The 17,501-nt window shown below is 37.3% G+C and overlaps 1 protein-coding gene and 1 long non-coding RNA gene across 5 annotated transcripts in view; one reads left to right on the top strand and one right to left on the bottom strand.

Annotated features, from left to right (window-relative positions):
- Positions 1-1,302: 1,302 nt before the first annotated feature.
- LOC127633307 (uncharacterized) lies at positions 1,303-7,155 on the top strand. The gene is made up of 3 exons (XR_007969198.1): positions 1,303-1,464; positions 6,126-6,253; positions 7,077-7,155. It is a non-coding gene; the product is annotated as an uncharacterized LOC127633307 (long non-coding RNA).
- An 87-nt stretch (positions 7,156-7,242) lies between these two features.
- The window catches only part of LOC127633305 (1-phosphatidylinositol 4,5-bisphosphate phosphodiesterase epsilon-1-like), a 160,336-nt gene continuing 150,077 nt past the window's right edge, over positions 7,243-17,501 (bottom strand). For all 4 annotated transcript variants that reach the window (XM_052112320.1, XM_052112321.1, XM_052112323.1 and 1 more), the window contains 6 exons: positions 16,011-16,139; positions 15,458-15,649; positions 14,806-14,964; positions 14,507-14,719; positions 12,532-12,760; positions 7,243-9,758 (listed from right to left, as the gene is read on the bottom strand). In XM_052112320.1, coding sequence (XP_051968280.1) covers positions 12,581-12,760; positions 14,507-14,719; positions 14,806-14,964; positions 15,458-15,649; positions 16,011-16,139 — 873 coding nt within the window. In that variant the 3' untranslated portion in view covers positions 7,243-9,758; positions 12,532-12,580. The remainder of the gene's footprint in view (positions 9,759-12,531; positions 12,761-14,506; positions 14,720-14,805; positions 14,965-15,457; positions 15,650-16,010; positions 16,140-17,501) is intronic.

Here is a 17,501-nt window from a genome sequence, read left to right as displayed (position 1 = left end):
GTTACACTAGGAATGCACAATCCCTCCATCAGTCCTCAGACTGTCCGCAATAGTCTGAGAGAGGCTGGACTGAGGGCTTGTAGGCCTGTTGTAAGGCAGATCCTTACCAGACATCACTGGCAACATCGTCGCCTATGGGCACAAACCCTCCTTCGCTGGACCAGACAGGACTGGCAAAAAGTGGTCTTCACTGACGAATCGTGGTTTTGTCTCACCAGGGGTGATGGTCGGACTCGCGTTTATCGTCAAAGGAATGAGCGTTACACCGAGGTCTGTACTCTGGAGCGGGATCGATTTGGAGGTGGAGGGTCACAGCATTATCGGACTGACCTTGTTGTCATTGCAGGTAATCTCAATGCTGTGTTTTTACAGGGAAGACATCCTCCTCCCTCATGTGGTACCCTTCCTAATGGCTCATCCTGACATGACCCTCCAGCATGACAATGCCACCAGCCATACTGCTCGTTCTGTGCATGATTTCCTGCAAGACAGGAATGTCAGTGTTCTGCCATGGCCAGCGAAGTGCCCTGATCTCAGTCCCATTGGGCTCATCTGGGACCTGTTGGATCAGAGGGTGAGGGCTAGGGCCATTCCCCCCAGAAATGTCCGGGAACTTGCAAGTGCCTTGGTGGAAGAGTGGGGTAACATCTCACAGCATGAACTGGCAAATCTGGTGCAGTCAATGAGGAGATGCACTGCAGTACTTAATGCAGCTGGTGGCCACACCAGCTACTGACATTTACTTTTACTGTTTTAGTTTATATGACTGTACTAATAATATAAATGAACCTCAAGGAACATATTAGAATCATAAAAAAGGCATGTCGTTACCCCTTTAAAGCTGAAGTATGTAATATCTACGACACTTGCACCACCGAACAGAATTTGCAAAAATAAACAATGTTTTCAAAACAGCTTTCCGAATACGCCCCTCTTCTGCGGTTCTTTGAACTGTCAGATAGACCTGCCCCCAACTCACGCCATTGGTTGAGTAATGTTGTCGGGGCAGGTATAAGTGGGTGGCTCTAAACAAACACAGGAAATGTATAGTGCCACAGAGATGGTGTTTACAGTGCTCTGTGTCCAATAGGTGACGTCCTCAACATAGACCCTTTGAAATTCTACAGCCACTATGCATGCAGGTATGATTGCCGATTTCTCTTTTTGTTATGGCACTCCGAGGGCACACGCAGTGACACAGGGTTATTTGATATCTGTAAGAACACCCCTGTGCATGTGTTTGAGCTAATGAACAGTATTTCTGTTGTCTCTGATTGGTTTCAGGAGGTGCAAATGAGGACATTGCCATCATGCTGCAGTGCTTGGAAATGATGCTGACCAAGTGCAGGAAGCAGGTCACCCTGCAGAGGGCGCAGGCCTTCGTTAAAAGACAGAACACTCAATCTGCACATGCTGCCTGACTCTTGCATGGGCATCCTGGCAGCCAATAGGACGTTGATGCATGTGAGTAAATGCAGTTTCAGAACACTCATCCGCTGTGAAGCGAGCAACACATGCAGACTATATATTTTTAGAATTAAATCGCAGCATTTATGCTTTAACGATCACACTGGCCCATGTAGCAAACTCTGAAGTGAAGCTTCTGTCAAACCACACGTCAAAATAAAAGCACAATTCAAAGCTAGACGCCTGAAACACTACTGTATAGTAACAAGTAACATTCACTGTAGTAATATTAATAATAAAAACAAAAGAATAAATATAAGTTTGCTAAAAAAAAATTATAGTATGTTAAAAAGTGTTCTTAAACTTGTTAAATGTTTTTTTAAAAAGTAATTGTTCCATTTACTCTTGTTAAAAAGTTTAAGAATTAATTTGATGCCATTTTAATAATGTTAAGTTTAACATGAAACTTTAAAACATGGAATTTAGAAAAAAGGAAAACAGGATTTGGGGAAACAAAACCGTTTGGTTGGGCCCTGCTAAAAAACACTTACGCAATGCATACTTAATTGAGAAACACTTGAAGGAAACATGCATTTTTTTATTTATTATTTACATTCAAATGTAACTTTGTAAATGGGCTAAAGGAGTGTGTTCATTAGCACATTAACATATTAGCATATTTTTGCTGTGGTATCGAAATTAGCATTGAGAACAATGAAAATTCACTGGTGTTGGTACCAACTGCTGAACTTTTGTGACAACACTAATTCAAAGTTTAAAAACACTAGTTCAAGGTTTAAAAACATGTCTTGACACCTCTGTTTTGAGCATTCCATTGCACTCCATAGCTTTTTTAAATGCAATATGTTCTGGCCTCATTGTTTCACGAATGTATCAAGACTAAAATATAGCTGCAAGCGATGACGGACGGGCCCAAGCAAAATGGGTCCATTTCCACCCGATGGCTTTCAGAAAACAATGCAAGGTGGACACTTGCATTGGCATTTGACATTATTCTAAACAATTTTGAAGCAATTTGGGTAAATATAAGAGACTATTTTAAAGTTTGTTGTAAGAGCCACACTTCCTGCTGCCAGGTGGTGGCACTATGACCGTGACCAAAATATTCACATCCATGTGATTAGCACCCAAGACTAAACATACAATTTTGATCTAAACATATTGCATACAGATTATATTAGACACTTCCTATGACTCCAGCCTTAATGGACAAATTTGGTGCCAGTCACATGAATCTCTTAGGAGGAGTATTTCAAAGTTCAGAGCCTGTGATTTTCAGAAAGTCCAAAATGGCCGACTTCCTGTTGGGCGAAGCTAATGACAGTGAATACGAAAGTTGTTTGGCTTGATGAGAACAATATATGTGGCAAGTTTGGTGACTCTAGGTGAAAATGGGTGTACTACAGAGACCCCGTTTCATGCCCATTTTAAAGGGGGCCCTACAAAGTACCGAAAGCATTGAAAAAAATTATAATAATGTAGCTTGCCAATCATCTTTGTTTGGCCCTCAGACTGATTTTTGATCAAATTGTCTCACCATCTGAAATACCAGAGCGCTCTCAAAACTCAGTGTTTGTAGGCATGAGCCTCAGACATCAGCGGTTAGTTTAACAACACTCAATAGTGCATGCACCATCATCTGTTGTCCAGAATGGAGCGTGTGTTTAAGCTTTTCTGGCGATAGTTTAGTTACACTGCTTTGCTAAATATGGATCACACCATTTAGGTGAGCAGTTTTGACATAAATGTTGTCAGCACATACTCTATGCACATTAGGCAATAAAAGCAATCGATTATGAAAACTGAACATTCAAAGAAAATACGCTGAAATGTTTGCTTTTATTCAGTATTCTTGAAGTGTCAAACTGGCGTGTCTCATCTGTTCAGGGTCTGTAGGGCTCGTAAAAATGTGATGATGTGAAACTGAACCTGCAAATATCCTGATTATATTTGGTTTGATACAGCTGTGTGTTAGTCCTCTCAATCAGGAACAGTATCAACTCCGTTTGTTCTTCTTTTGCCAATGATTACCTAGACAAAATCTGGCTCCTGCACTGGCTATTGTGCAAATTCACAATACAGGCATGACTAATTTTTTCCTCACTGAATAGGATGATGCTTTATAGAGAAAATGTAAGAATAGACATTTGATCTCTTTTTTTTTTCCAAAAAGAAAATTACATTTAAATGCATTCTTAAATAAACATGACATTTTTATATGACCATTGTTTTCATATGTGGGTTGATATTGTGAAAGGGCTTTAGCGGGTCAGAATGTTTCTCCTCAGTTTAAAAATGGTTTAAACAATAGCCCTAAAATGTTAAAATTATTATGTTTTGTTTTTTCAAAGTAAAGTTGATCAGAATTGATTTGTTAGTTAAGAATATAAGTAAAATATTTGTTCTTCAGCCAGATCTTATGAAGGAATTTGTGGCCAGACCTCTGTGTTTCATAGTATATGTTTACTCGTGTTAAACAACAAAATGTTGATGAATTGCATGTTATTTGATCCAATGGGTCCATTTCAATCGAATGTGAATACCAATTTGTAGTTCATAACTTTGTAAGATGACAAGCACTTCTTTTTAGACAAATATATATTTCTATAATAAACATATGTGGCTCTCTAACTTATAAAAGTGTTTTCTTGAACTGTTGTGTTTAAACTCTTAATATCCAGCGTTTTTATAGAACTTAAACTACAACCATGTAAACACTTTAACAAATATATTTTCGGGGGCCTGGGAAGCTCAGTGAGTATTGACGCCGATTACTACCCCTGGAGTCGTGAGTTCGATTGCAGGGTGTGCTGAGTGATTCCGAATCTCCGATTCAGAAACGGAGGCAACTTTTAGGTGAGGAACCACGCCACCACAAGGACCAACTAAGTAGTGGGAATTGGGAGATAAGTGTGTATATATAGCTCAACTGGGTGCACAGCTTTTGTGTTTTTGTACATAGGTAAATCAGATTTTTACAAGCCTCATCCAAATCACATTTGTAGGCTATTTGGTTTCCAATTAAAATCAAATTTTTCTTATTGTGTCTCAGTCTGAACGGTCAGATTGGATAATTTGCTGTGGACGACGGTTGTTATACGTCAGGTTTCGCTGCATAATTAATGGATTCATGGGCACTTCAAATTTAATACAGTAATGATGGTCATGCAGTAGGAGTACAAAAATAATTTTCAATAAAAATTACTTTATTTTATTACACATTTCAGCCCAATAAAACACTCACAGTGGAAGGTTAACAGGGCATAGAGATCATCACTTCTGAATAAACACGCATATGTAATTTATACACACAAAGCACTGCAAACCTCTTATAATAATAGACATTGGCTTAACTTACCCAAAGAAATGCAAGAAACCCATACAAGTTGCGAGAAACCACAACGCGATAAAGTACTGAAATCACACGAATACGGGACGCTTGAGCATTTTGAGTGTTTCATCACTGGACTTGGATCCTCATCTCACCATCCAACCTTTTTATGCTTTAATATGGGACACAAATCCTTTAATATGAGATGTTTCACTCTCTGCTAAAATACAGGACCCCAAGCTAAATGGCAATCATAATTTCGACCAAAATACAGGACATCCTCTGTTAAACGGGCAGCAACAACACTAGCAGCAACAAAATTTGCATATGCCACCTCTCCCATTTTAAGCCGATGTCTGAAGAAAGTTGATAGGTTGATACTGCCCTCATGAAAAGCATAATCAGTGGTAAAATATGCTTCACTAAAATCTCATGCATGGTGAATATGTGCAAGTGTGTTGCATTACTATGACAACAAATATGGACATGATAGCATAAGTGACTTTAGTCTAAACAGAAAAAATCTGATCTGGCCACATATAACTTGCAGTTTGAACAGTCACTAAAGATAATTGGATTTGAGGAAAAATCTGATTTTTACTGTAGTGTGAACAAAGCCATATAGTTTCACTACTTACATCTTAAATGGCACTGACTGCTGAAATAACTTGTTTTGCATCGAGCCCCGCCTTTGATTTGATTGGTCATCGAAAAACGACATTGACAATCTGTGTTAAAACACTAACATTTCTACTGCAAACCTATTTACAACTTGAAACTTACTGTGATTTAAAACATTGTAATTATTATTATTATTAAAAGCATGTTTTTATTGTTAGCTCTGTGAAAACGGTGTATAGTTCTGTTTATGTAAGATAGATATTTCTTTTCATAGCTTTCTCTTCCTCTTCTTCCTGAGCTTGTTTATTAATAACATAACATTATAAAACTATATTTGATTTAGATTTTTATCTTCAACATATCAGCATTCTGTTGTAAAGTGTTCTTATTTAAAATAATAAAATAATTATGTTCTTAGAGTGCAGCATTGTGGTGGAATAATGCAAGGACACATATTGTGTCATCGCGTTGTGTTTGAAGAATGAGCACTTTCAGTTCTCGGGTCCTAAATAACCTTAGAAATACCATAGGGCCTCCGCAATTTCAGTTATTGGGCCCTAAATAATAATGTTCCTTAGAAGAACAACATGGCCTCCGCACTTTCAGTGTTTGGGCCTAAATTAAAGTCACATAAAATCATGCTCTCATTCTTTCAAACAAACCATTATAAACCCATTTATGTTTGTAATAGTACATCTGTGAATTATAAGGAATGAATATATGAATTATTCTTGTGTGTTTGTAGACCTTTGATATCCCAAAGTGTGATATCCTGCGGGATAATGAGATGCAGGGCAGCGGTGTGTCTCCCAGAGCTGGATGAGCTGGAGTAACCCCCAGAACACTTCACTGTGGGAGCTTCACTTACTAAAGGTAAACATAAACAATTAAATAAAATGTATTATTGATCGTGTGCACTTGGATCGCAGGTTGAGGACTGGGGAGGTCTTGCCACTGAAATATTATGGAAGGTCAGTTAGATGTGTTGTTACTGTAGTAATATTTAAGTGTATATATTAGGGCAGCCAGTTGTTGTTTTATGCAGCTGTGCTCTTGTCTGGTTTATTTCTGTTGTCTAAGGCCACGTCCACACTAATACTTTTTTTGTTTGAAAATGTACATTTTTGCGTTTTCAGCGTTTTTCTCAGAAAAGCATTTAGAAAACACTCTCCATTATCACATACTTTGGAAACAGATGACTTTAGGAAACTGAAAATGGATTAGTGTGGACATGACTTTACATTTATTAATTTAGCAGATGCTTTACAGGGTGACTAAGAAATGATGAAAAATTCAAACATGAGCAACAAATCATACAGAGTCAACAATATTAGCAGTGCTGCAATACCACAAAAGTTAAAAGTTGTTTAAGTGCAAAACAAGGGAAGAAAGTGTTTTTGATTGATAAAAGTGGCTTTCAAGTGAATGTGATGGTGGAGGAATTTTGGTTTTGGTCATTCAAGGGCAGGAAAACTCTACCCTTTATAAAATAAAACCCAGCAAAAACAATTAACATGTTGGAAAAAAGTTAAACTTGAAATGTATAAGATCTAGCATACGCTATCACAAGTAGCAACAAAAAGCTTGCGATATGTACTTCCACTTCAAAACCAATGGAATAAGGTGAATCTTGACTTTCTCCTGATAGTTAGATGTGGATTTAGTTCTTTAATTTCAGTCATTGTTCTTGTTGTAGACACTATCACCCCATTGTTAGGAAGTATGCTGCTCATCTCATGGTTGGAGCCTCCAGTGAAGGCTGCTCTCAGCAGAAGGTAAACTGTCACTGATAACAGTTCTGATCTCAATATTGACTCAACGTAAAGATTTAGACTTCTCATTTCTGCTGTCTGCAGGACTCCAGTGAAGCTGTTTGAAGATTACAGTGTTAAAGACATGACATTCAATCCAAGAAAAAGGTTTGTCCAACTAAAAATAATGATTTGGTAGTGTCATTTTTGGTAAACGTTATTTTTCTTCTTCCCTCTGTTGAGGGAACATTTCACAATCGGTCATGCATTTTTGGATTCTGACCTGAAAGACTTACAGATGCTGCTCTTCAAACAGACAGTAAAGAGATGAGTCACATCATCGTCTCTTCACATCATAAACAAGAATGCATGTAAAAGTTATTTTTGAGGTTCTATCAGGAAGACTCACAGACTTGAGTGAGATTTAAGATGACATTTATTTGATGACTATAAAACAGAGAAGTAATGTCTCTTTTGGCGTAAACCCCGTCTGGCGGTCTGAAGAAGTTGTGCTCGGAACCATATCCTGCTTGAGCCTACCCTCGTGCAGGACGTGGAGGTTGCAGTGTTAGCAATGTGATAGATTGTGAGCAGACTTATAAAGCAATGGCTTACATGTGATTGGCTGGGAATTACCCCACTAATGGTGCGACGATGTACAGCTGCTAGTCTTCCCGCTAGAACTACGCTGCGCTCACATTCCCTGTACAAATGATGTGTTTTTAGTCTAGTCTCTTATTGATCAAAATGTATGTCATTGAACTTCATGCAATCCTTGGGCTACATATGTACAGTACATCGTAAAAATGTTTTAAACACTATTTATTGATGTGAGCAGTTTCAAGTAAACAGTAATATTGGCATCACAAGATTGACAATACGTTCCTATTTTACAAGTGCTAAAACCATCAATACTAGGACGTTCAACAATGCAAATAGACAGTTCTAGATCAATGCACTTAAAATAACATGTCACATAAATTATTTAAAAACGTAATATTGTTTGAAGTAATAATAAAGCAATAGTAAATATACAGACATAAAAATGCTGTAGTGTACCACCCAATAAAATCTGAATATTTAATCTCTCAAGATAGAAGTTACAAAAATACAAACATTATACATGAATATAGTATGAACAGACTGGAGAAACATTCTTGCCCTTAAAAATAAATTAATGCAGATTTCATAATTATGTACACTATCTGGAAAAAGTACAGCCAACCTGGGCTATAATATTAAATACATTACATAATGAAGCATTTCACTTATATAGCAAACAGCAAAGTAGGGCTGCTTCAGGTTTTTCAATAAACTGCAATGCAGCAGAGTTTAGAAAACACATGATTATATCAAAATGTAACTTTAAAGGAAACTGACATTCAATGATACAAACCTTTTGCGTTTCAATAAAAAAAAAAAAAAAAAAGTGTAAAGTCCTTTTGTGATGTGATTACTCACTCGGAAAATAGAGGAACCATTTAATAAATGTTAGATTATCATTAAAAGGAAAGACCAAAATATTTAAATAAATTGTGTTGTGCAAAAAATGTCAGACGATTTCTTTCATTAGAACTAGAAAACATTTGAACACATAATAACATTTAAAATGTTCGAAGAGAACACTAAGCTAAGAAAAAATATGTTTTTTCAAATACTCCAAATTCATGGAAGCTTACAGAAAGCTATGCAGTACCATTCAACATCTTGCATTTTTTGCCGTCGGTCAGTAAAATGCAGGACGGTTACAAGAAATGTGTCATGAAGTCAAACAAATTAAATGCGCAACTAAAATGTAAAGCACATATCGGACCTGCATCATTCTGAAAATATTGTGCGCGTTTGCTCTAAACTCAGAATAAAACCATGACTCATTTACTACTTCAAATTAAAATCCTCAATCAGAAATCTATCAAGGGATGTGAGCTTGAAGTCAAAAGCACTTTGAACAAACTGTATAATGTTGGGACTAGTGAGTGTAGTGTATACTAATGAGTTGGGAACATTTTTCAGCCATTCAAAAGGGGGAGGCAAAATAAAAACCTTTCAAAGTAACTTCATAAAAATCACAAAGTGCCAAACCACTAAAGAACATGAAATGCATAATAATGCATTCATCACTTACAGTACTGTTAAAGTAGGACAAGAAACGAGGATAAACTGCAAACTCCCCCTTCATCTAATGTCCATTAACATTAAAACAAGAGCTCTATAACCCAGCTATAAGCTGATGAAAAAACGAAACTCTTCTCAACCTGTTCCTGCAATGATACAGGCTCTAGCTAGTTCAACTTGAAACCAGGCAGTTGTCTAACCACATACTTCCTCTGGAGAGTCAAGTTCTCTACGGGACAAGCACCAACCGCTCTACGCTCTCCGCCAGGCAGCTGTACACCATGTTTGGAGATCTTCCTCAACAAACCTGAGCCCAATGTGAGAGTGGTGAACACTAAAGATGCTGCTCTAGCCTCATTTATGCAGCTTCCAGTTCCACAGCAGTGGGAGGGACCAGGTGGAGGGGGCTGGGGCTCGATCGTCGCACTGAGAGACGGGGATCCCCACGTGATATCTCTGAGAACCCAAGTGCTCCTCGGCCATCCAAGCCTTCAGCCCCATCGACACAGACCCTGGATGGAGACATGGGGAGACTCAAGTTAGTCTGATGCTGAATTTTTGACGTTTCATCTCTTTCGTGTTACTTAAATAAAATGATCTTGCCTCCAAATCAGTGGCAGCTGGTGTTTTTTAAAATTGATGCTTTTCACAGGTTTTCTTTGTGTCTGCAATGTTGCTCCCAAAGCTCCCCAATATACTACTCAAAAAGTGAATTATTAACTATGCTCAAAACTTGTTTTGAAACAAAACAGGTAAAATATCCGATTATGAACACTGAAATAAATGTTGTGTCAGATTGCAAATAATTGTATGTGCATCTCCGAGCTGCAAAACACTGTGCTAAACAGGGCATTTGCATTTCATACAGTGTCAATCATGTATACAATTTCAGTTATTAGCTGTTTGATGCAAAGTCCTGCCCATTTGAGCTCAACCAATCATAAGAAAAGCAGGCTTCCAGGCCGGACAAAAGGAAAGCAATAAGATGCAGATCCAACGCATACAGCACTCGTCTCAAAGCACCCATACAATCCCACTTTATTCTAATATCTAATTGTACATGTATTTGAGATAGACTACCATTGAAGCATGGCTTAAAGGTGCTGTAAGCAAATTTTTCATGGAAAAGTAGGCAAAAAAGTTTTCTACACCCTTAAAGATATGAATGAAATGTGTCCTGAGATATCTCACTGTCAGATATCGGTTGTTGTGACAGCTGTAGACTTTGTACACTGCTAACAAAATTGTGTCTGCAGATACGCTTTTCAACTGTCAATCATTTTGCTCGTTCTCATAGTGTTGTATTTGTAGGCTATGATTCAGAATGTTTGTCAGTTGAGGGTGCTATTGTGCCACAAACAGCACTGCTCTTTTGAGACTTGTGACTCTGCAAAACAAAAATAGGTGTTTTTCTAATCAGTGGGCCTTTTCAAACCCCTTTACACGATATGCCTGCAACATTGAGATTCCCTACTTTCATTGGAAAGTTGAAAAAACTCCCATCATGATTTGAAAGCACCCACAGATTGAGAAATGCCCATTATTGTTCCGCAGAGACCTGTACTTTGCTCTTTTGGTCTCAAAATTATCTTTGGAAGGTAGGGTTTTGGAATGAGTGGGCGTGGCTAATTCAATGGCTCAGTCACGTCAAAGCTTCAGATTGCTAAAATCACTTAAAGCACCTATAAAAATGCTGCACGGCTCGCACATACACTGACTTCTGTTGACATTCATGTAGGAAAAAAGCAGATAGCGTTACCTGAACGGATAGTGCTGTAGTCGTGTGATATTTTACCAATTCTTTTCTCTAAAATAATGAAATTCACAAAGAGTAATATCTAAGTTATATAGATTATTTTTGTAAAAATATTAAACTCATCATTGCTGGAGATCTTATGAAATTTTACGGGAAGCCATGCTTCCAATGTAGTCTTAAAATAAAAAATGGCCATTTCAGAAGCTGTGTGAGTAATTGTGTAAAAATGGATTGGTGCATCGATTATGGAATAATAACAATTATCATTATTATATTAAGTCTCATATTACACAAGCCTTCTCCCAACAGATCCAGGTGGTTATACCACATCCCATGTATAACCACCTAAAATAGATATTTTTCATTCTATGACCCTGCTCGATTTAAAGATGGATCTTATATGCACATGACATTTCATCTGTAATTATTGAAGCAATAAATGTAACTGTTACATGACATGCCTTATTTCTCGGTTCAGTGTCTGTTTGTGTTTGCATCATGACATTATTCTGCATAAGACATTAAGTTATTCTTCATTCTTATCAGATATATATATATATATATATATATATATATATATATATATATATATGTAACAAATTTATATATACCACATTATGTCAATATGTAACATTCATATCTATAATGCATATCATGCATTTTTTGTTAATATATGCAGCCACACACATAAGCCAAACCTTGGTCCTAAATGCATCAGTGACCCCAGTGCTCAATTCTGGTGAATTTCTGTGCTGTATAAATTATGAAAAATGTTTCTGCATATTTTTGAAAACAATTATGAATCGTTTCAAAACACTCAATCGAATCAGAACGAATCGAATCGTTACCAATTTCACGATGCATTGTAATCATTAGGTAAAGAATCCGAATCTAATCATTGTCAGAGCGAATAATTTCTCTCTCTCTCTCTCTCTCACACACACACACACACCCACACACATCATCCATCCTTGTTTATCCAATAACTTGTTAGAAACAGCACAAGCCGTGATACTATTTCTGAAGTGACATTTTTGAATTTCTAACGGAGGCTTGGACTCATCATTTGTTTTGAAGCAGCAACGGCAGATTCTGATCCGTCACTTAATAAAGTAGTTCCATGCACAATTGCTTTTTTTTTTTTTTAAATTTACATGTTCATTGAACTGTTGTATATAAGCAATATCACACACACCCCATCATGCTATATGGCCCTACATCAGCACTGCTGTAATTACCTAAGGCACTCGGCTGATGTAGGGCCATATAGCATGATTGGGAGTTTGATATTGCTTACATACCTGTGTATATATTTATTATATACACTTGCATCAGTTCTCGTGTTTCCAATGCTAATGCGATTACATCACACGCGCATACCCCTGCAGAAGGACCTACTGAGCTAAGATTCATGTCTTTGTGTTAAATGTTTTGAATTACCAAAAACTTACTGAGTGCTACTTTAAATGTGGGAAATATTAATAATTATGAATTAGTGTGTTAATGAGGGTAGATCCAGTAGCTGGTACCTCATGGGAGCTCCATGCACTGCACACACACAAACTGCAGAGCGTTCCATTACTCAGAGGCCTCGGGCAGAGGCATCATGCTGGGACATGCAGCCTTCTCTTCCTTACTATGTGCCGATTCCTGGACCACTGGACCATTCACATTCACATTTAAGCTCCGACTACGACCCGTCAGCTTCCGCAGCTCACTGGCAAATGACACACCCTTACGCTTGTCCTCACGAGCAATCTGAGGGACAGGTCAACGGAAAACACATGCCATAAACATTTCTATTAATCGTAAGTTTAAGATATTTTAATACATATTATATTTAAGAATGTTTTTTTTTTGAGCAACTTATCTATTGTTCATGCATCAGTGTGATAAAGTTTAGGCCTACAACAAATATTTATAGTGAACATTTTCTTATTGGTCACTGGAAAAAAACATGGTCATGGACATGCTGATATCGATATGTTGAGAGCAGGACGGCCGATATAAATGCTGAAAAGCGTAATACAATTTAATACAAATAAGATGTACACAACATTTCTGCAAACACTTATCTTATGCAAAATGTACTAAAAGTAGCATAAACTTGAAAACAGAAATAGATTATCCATTGAAAAATCTAATGGTAGATTATGAAACTGACACAAGAGAAAATTAACACTTCTGTTAATTGGCCGAACCAACATGGTTTGCAAAATGGCAAAATATTGGCCATTTATTAAATATTTCATAGGCTTGAAATTGATCTTTGGAAGGGTGATCAATATTGGAGAAAGAGTGGGAACCCAGCCTGAAAATAATCAATCTAGCCTCCAACTAAACCTAATGGATCCACACAGTAGTGATGTAAAGTATGACACTGAAGCTTCAAAGCCTATATCGAGTATGCGGCACAATTTTCAATGAAGCCCCGTATCGGAGCGTGTATTGTTTTCAGAGAATCATGTGATCAACGAAAATCAAAGACTCACTTTCTGTCCAGTCACGTACACGCTTCACTTTGTGTCGGAATGTCCGAATCCAGATGTCTACTCTATGGGTTTATGGAAGTTTAAGTCCATTTACAAATGTATTTAAAATTACATTATGATACATCCTGTAATACAAGTATTATTAAAAATAATAAGAGCACCAGATATTCGCATCATACAACTCTTAGTCATTTTTATGTTCATTATTATTGTTATTATCGTCACATGGAATCATATTGTATCTTTATTGCCACAATTTGATAAGCAAATTGAAAAATCAACATACTTCGCATTGTTAGGATTTTATTTGTGCACACTGGACCAAAACTACATCAGGCGTTTTATATTACAGAGCTGCATGCTGATTATGGCTGCTTCAAATTGGACCCGACACTCCCGATCTTTTCCTGGAGCAATCAGGGAAAAGCTTCAGAGCTTCACAAGGTTTCATTTGCCCATCCCTACCACACAGTATTATATTTTAGAGTGTGGTCGACCGATATCGGCCTATATTCGGAATTTTGTAATTATAACATTGGCCGATACATTTTTCCCATTTGGCTGATTGGCTTCTTAAGGCCACGAGGGTGCACTCACTTGCTTGCATGTGAAGCGATTGAGACATGTAAGAAACCAGTCACAGTTCATTTTGTTGTTACGTGCCATCGTGTTACTGCAATAATAGACTGGTGTGCAACACAGTGTCATTTTAGCGGTCCGCATATCAGTTGCGAAAGGCGTGTTTGAGCTCATAATGTTAAAGTGAGTAAATTGAGAAAATATAGTGCTAAATAAATATAGTGCAATTTAATGTTTATGATATTTACTATTATTAAATTGTGTGATATATCGGCATTGTATCAGCCAATCAGCCACCCTGCTCTCTGGATATCAGCATCAGTCCAAAAATCCATATCAGCCTTGTTTCATTTTCAAATCTCAATGCCCAAAATTCAAACTTGTGAATGGGAGTTCAGTCTGGCATTCATTCACAGTGATTGCTGGTGTTCACCTGCTCTTTGAGCTTTAGGATGAATTTGCCAGCGCCTCTCCAGCGGCTCTGAGCCTCAAACACACACTCCTTGTCCTGCAGGACACGGTGACACGGTTTGGCCGAGGAAGACTTCTTGCCTCCTGCATCTTTAGTAACCTCCTCCATCAGAACATAGTCACATGGGTTTGGGTTGCTCAGGATGCTCAGAGAATACTTGGCTTTGCTCAGAGTCTACAAGAGACAATCTCAGTCTGTTTACTTTGATATTCACATAAATGCGGTTAAACAATCATTTAGTGCTGTATTGATTTTCTGACCTGTTGTATGACATCTTGGGCCGTGCTGTAACGTGGAGCTTTAATGATGGTGTGAGGTTGCTCAGGAGAAACATCATGAACCTGCACGAGGAATGTGTCCTCTTCTTCACTGCTCACTTCCTCCACTCCCTCCATTACCACATTCTTGTCATTGCAGTTCTGAAGAAAACAGGAGCTGCTTGATTCAGGGTGGATTTCAGTACAGTGCTTGGGAGTAACTAACACATTTTCTAGTAGTGTATCTTCAAAACATAGAAGCAAGCTACTTTTTTCCAACCAGTTGCAGTTTAGCGTGACAAACAATTACATCGCTTTTTAGATAAGCATTGTAAACAGCTTTATGGCGAAGCGAGACTCGTAAAAATGTGAGACTAGTTTTATTAGTGGTATTCAGTGTAAATTCACTAGTTTAAATGCTGTCACCCTGAGACCACCCTTGTTTTTTTTGTAGTTTTTTTTCCCCAGATACTGCTCTAAATGCAAATATATATGCTATCTGATATACTGTTTTATTCATCATTACACATTTATGAGCCACTAGGGGGAGCCAAAGAGTAAATGGTGAATAGGTGAAACAAAAACAAACAAACAAAAAAAATTGTATGCATTAATTAAATTGAAAGAACCACAATCTTGGAAAAAAAGACAATACCTCTTCCTTGGTTTTCAGGCATATTCTGCCCACATATCCTTCCTCTGACAGCCAGCTGTGAAGAACTCTCAAGAGCCTTTCATCGTTCGCTAGGGGGCGCTGCTGGGGTGCTTTCTTTGAGTCACTCTTGTCCTTGGACAGAGGAATTCTCTCTTCCATCAGGAAGTAGTTGAAGGAAGTAGTCGGAAACAACTGTTGAGAGAGAGAGAGAGAGAGTATTTAATCACATATTTATGTGCTGAAGAATGATGAAAATGTGAAACAAACTGGTAAACTGTCGAGAACACAGCTTGTTTCTAATGAGAGAACCAATGACAATCATTTACCAGGAGGAGGACGCTTTTGAAAGGTTAATCTAAAATATAACATCAAAACTCATACAATTGCATCACTCCTCAAGAATTCTGAATCCCTGATGCACCACACACGGTGTGCACTATTTCATCCACAGAATGTCTTTCCAGAGCTCTGAGCTCGTTAGCTGTAATTAACTGTGTTCTGGAGTGTGAAAGCTTGTTTAAACTGGCTCGGTTTTATTTGTATTGAAACTTACAGAGTCCAGGAGCTGTTTGGCTGTGGTGTATTCATCAACGCACATGACAGTGAAGGGTTCAGGGCCCGGGACTCCATGCATGGTCACTTTGTGCTGCTGTGAGGCTCGTTTTTCCTCCGTGCTGAACAGCTGATTGGAAACACAGGAACAGAGTTAACATTTTCAAAGTATTCCATAAGTTACTGTTTAACTTATGCCTATGAAAAAACACTTGTTCTATGAAATGAATATTGTTCCAGAGCTACTAAATAACTCCTGACAGTTTAACTAAAGGGATGGTTCATCCAAAAATTTCAATTGTTATTTTAACCGTCATGTTATTCCAAACCCATGTAGAATCTTCACACTCGTCTTTTCCAATGACCAGAGAGTGACCATGGCTTTTAAAGGAATGTTACAAATGTTAATACAATTTAAGCTCAATTGACAACATCTGTGGCATAATGTTGATACCATAAAAAATGACTAAGACTCGTACTCTTTTATTTATATATATATATATATATATATATATATATATATATATATATAAAAACAAAGGCAGGAATTATACTAGAGGTGAATAGGGCCAGTCAACAAACATTAAAATACTCAACATTTCAAATGTATAGCAACAAGACAAAAAAATTAGTGTTAACATTATTTTAGTGTGATAAAATCGCTTACAAACATTATCTGTGTGAAGTTATATCAAATATTGCAACTTTTTTGTCATAATGTGATGCCGGTAATCTGGTCAACACCTAACACCCGTAAATCCCTGATTTTATGATACTAAGACATTTTTAATACATGTTTTGTTTCCTGTGGTTATATTTTTGAAATGGTGTATTTTGATATTTATGGACTGGCCCCATTCATTTTAAGTGCCTCACTGTAACCATGTTTTTTGGTTGCTGACGATAAAATAAAACAAAAGCAACAACACAATTATAGTAGTCATTATGACTTGTATGCTACATTAGAAGTCTCCTAAAGCTATACATCCGCTGTGTGAGGAACAGATTGAAATTTAAGTCATTATTCACTGATATCTTTCTTCAACGAGTTGTTAACTTAAGAACTGCTGTGACTAACATTGATCTAGTGAGTTCGAGATCAGGATCAGTCCGATTGTGTATGAATCATTCAGTCTGATACGTGTACAGGATCAACTGGTCCATTCAAGAGAAAGCCTTCATCGGCTAAAATCAATGGACTATGCACCCACGTGTATTTCCTCAGGTAATTCGGGATGACTTCAAGGAATTTAACACTAAAACGTATAGTTTATACAAAATTATTTTGTTTAATCATTGACCCACAACACTTTCTTAGTTGACAAATTTTAACCACTAATAGTTTTATACATAACTAATATTGGCATTATATTCATTTATTTTCTGTTATAGCATTATTTCAAGTACAGCTGCTTTGAAACAACACCTGTTGTTAAAAAAACACTTTACAAAACAATTTGAATTGAGAAAATAAAAAACAGCTCAAAGGGGC

Source organism: Xyrauchen texanus, chromosome 40, assembly GCF_025860055.1.
Source record: "Xyrauchen texanus isolate HMW12.3.18 chromosome 40, RBS_HiC_50CHRs, whole genome shotgun sequence".
Taxonomy (NCBI): domain Eukaryota; kingdom Metazoa; phylum Chordata; class Actinopteri; order Cypriniformes; family Catostomidae; genus Xyrauchen; species Xyrauchen texanus.
This window is presented reverse-complemented; position numbering and strand designations above follow the sequence as displayed.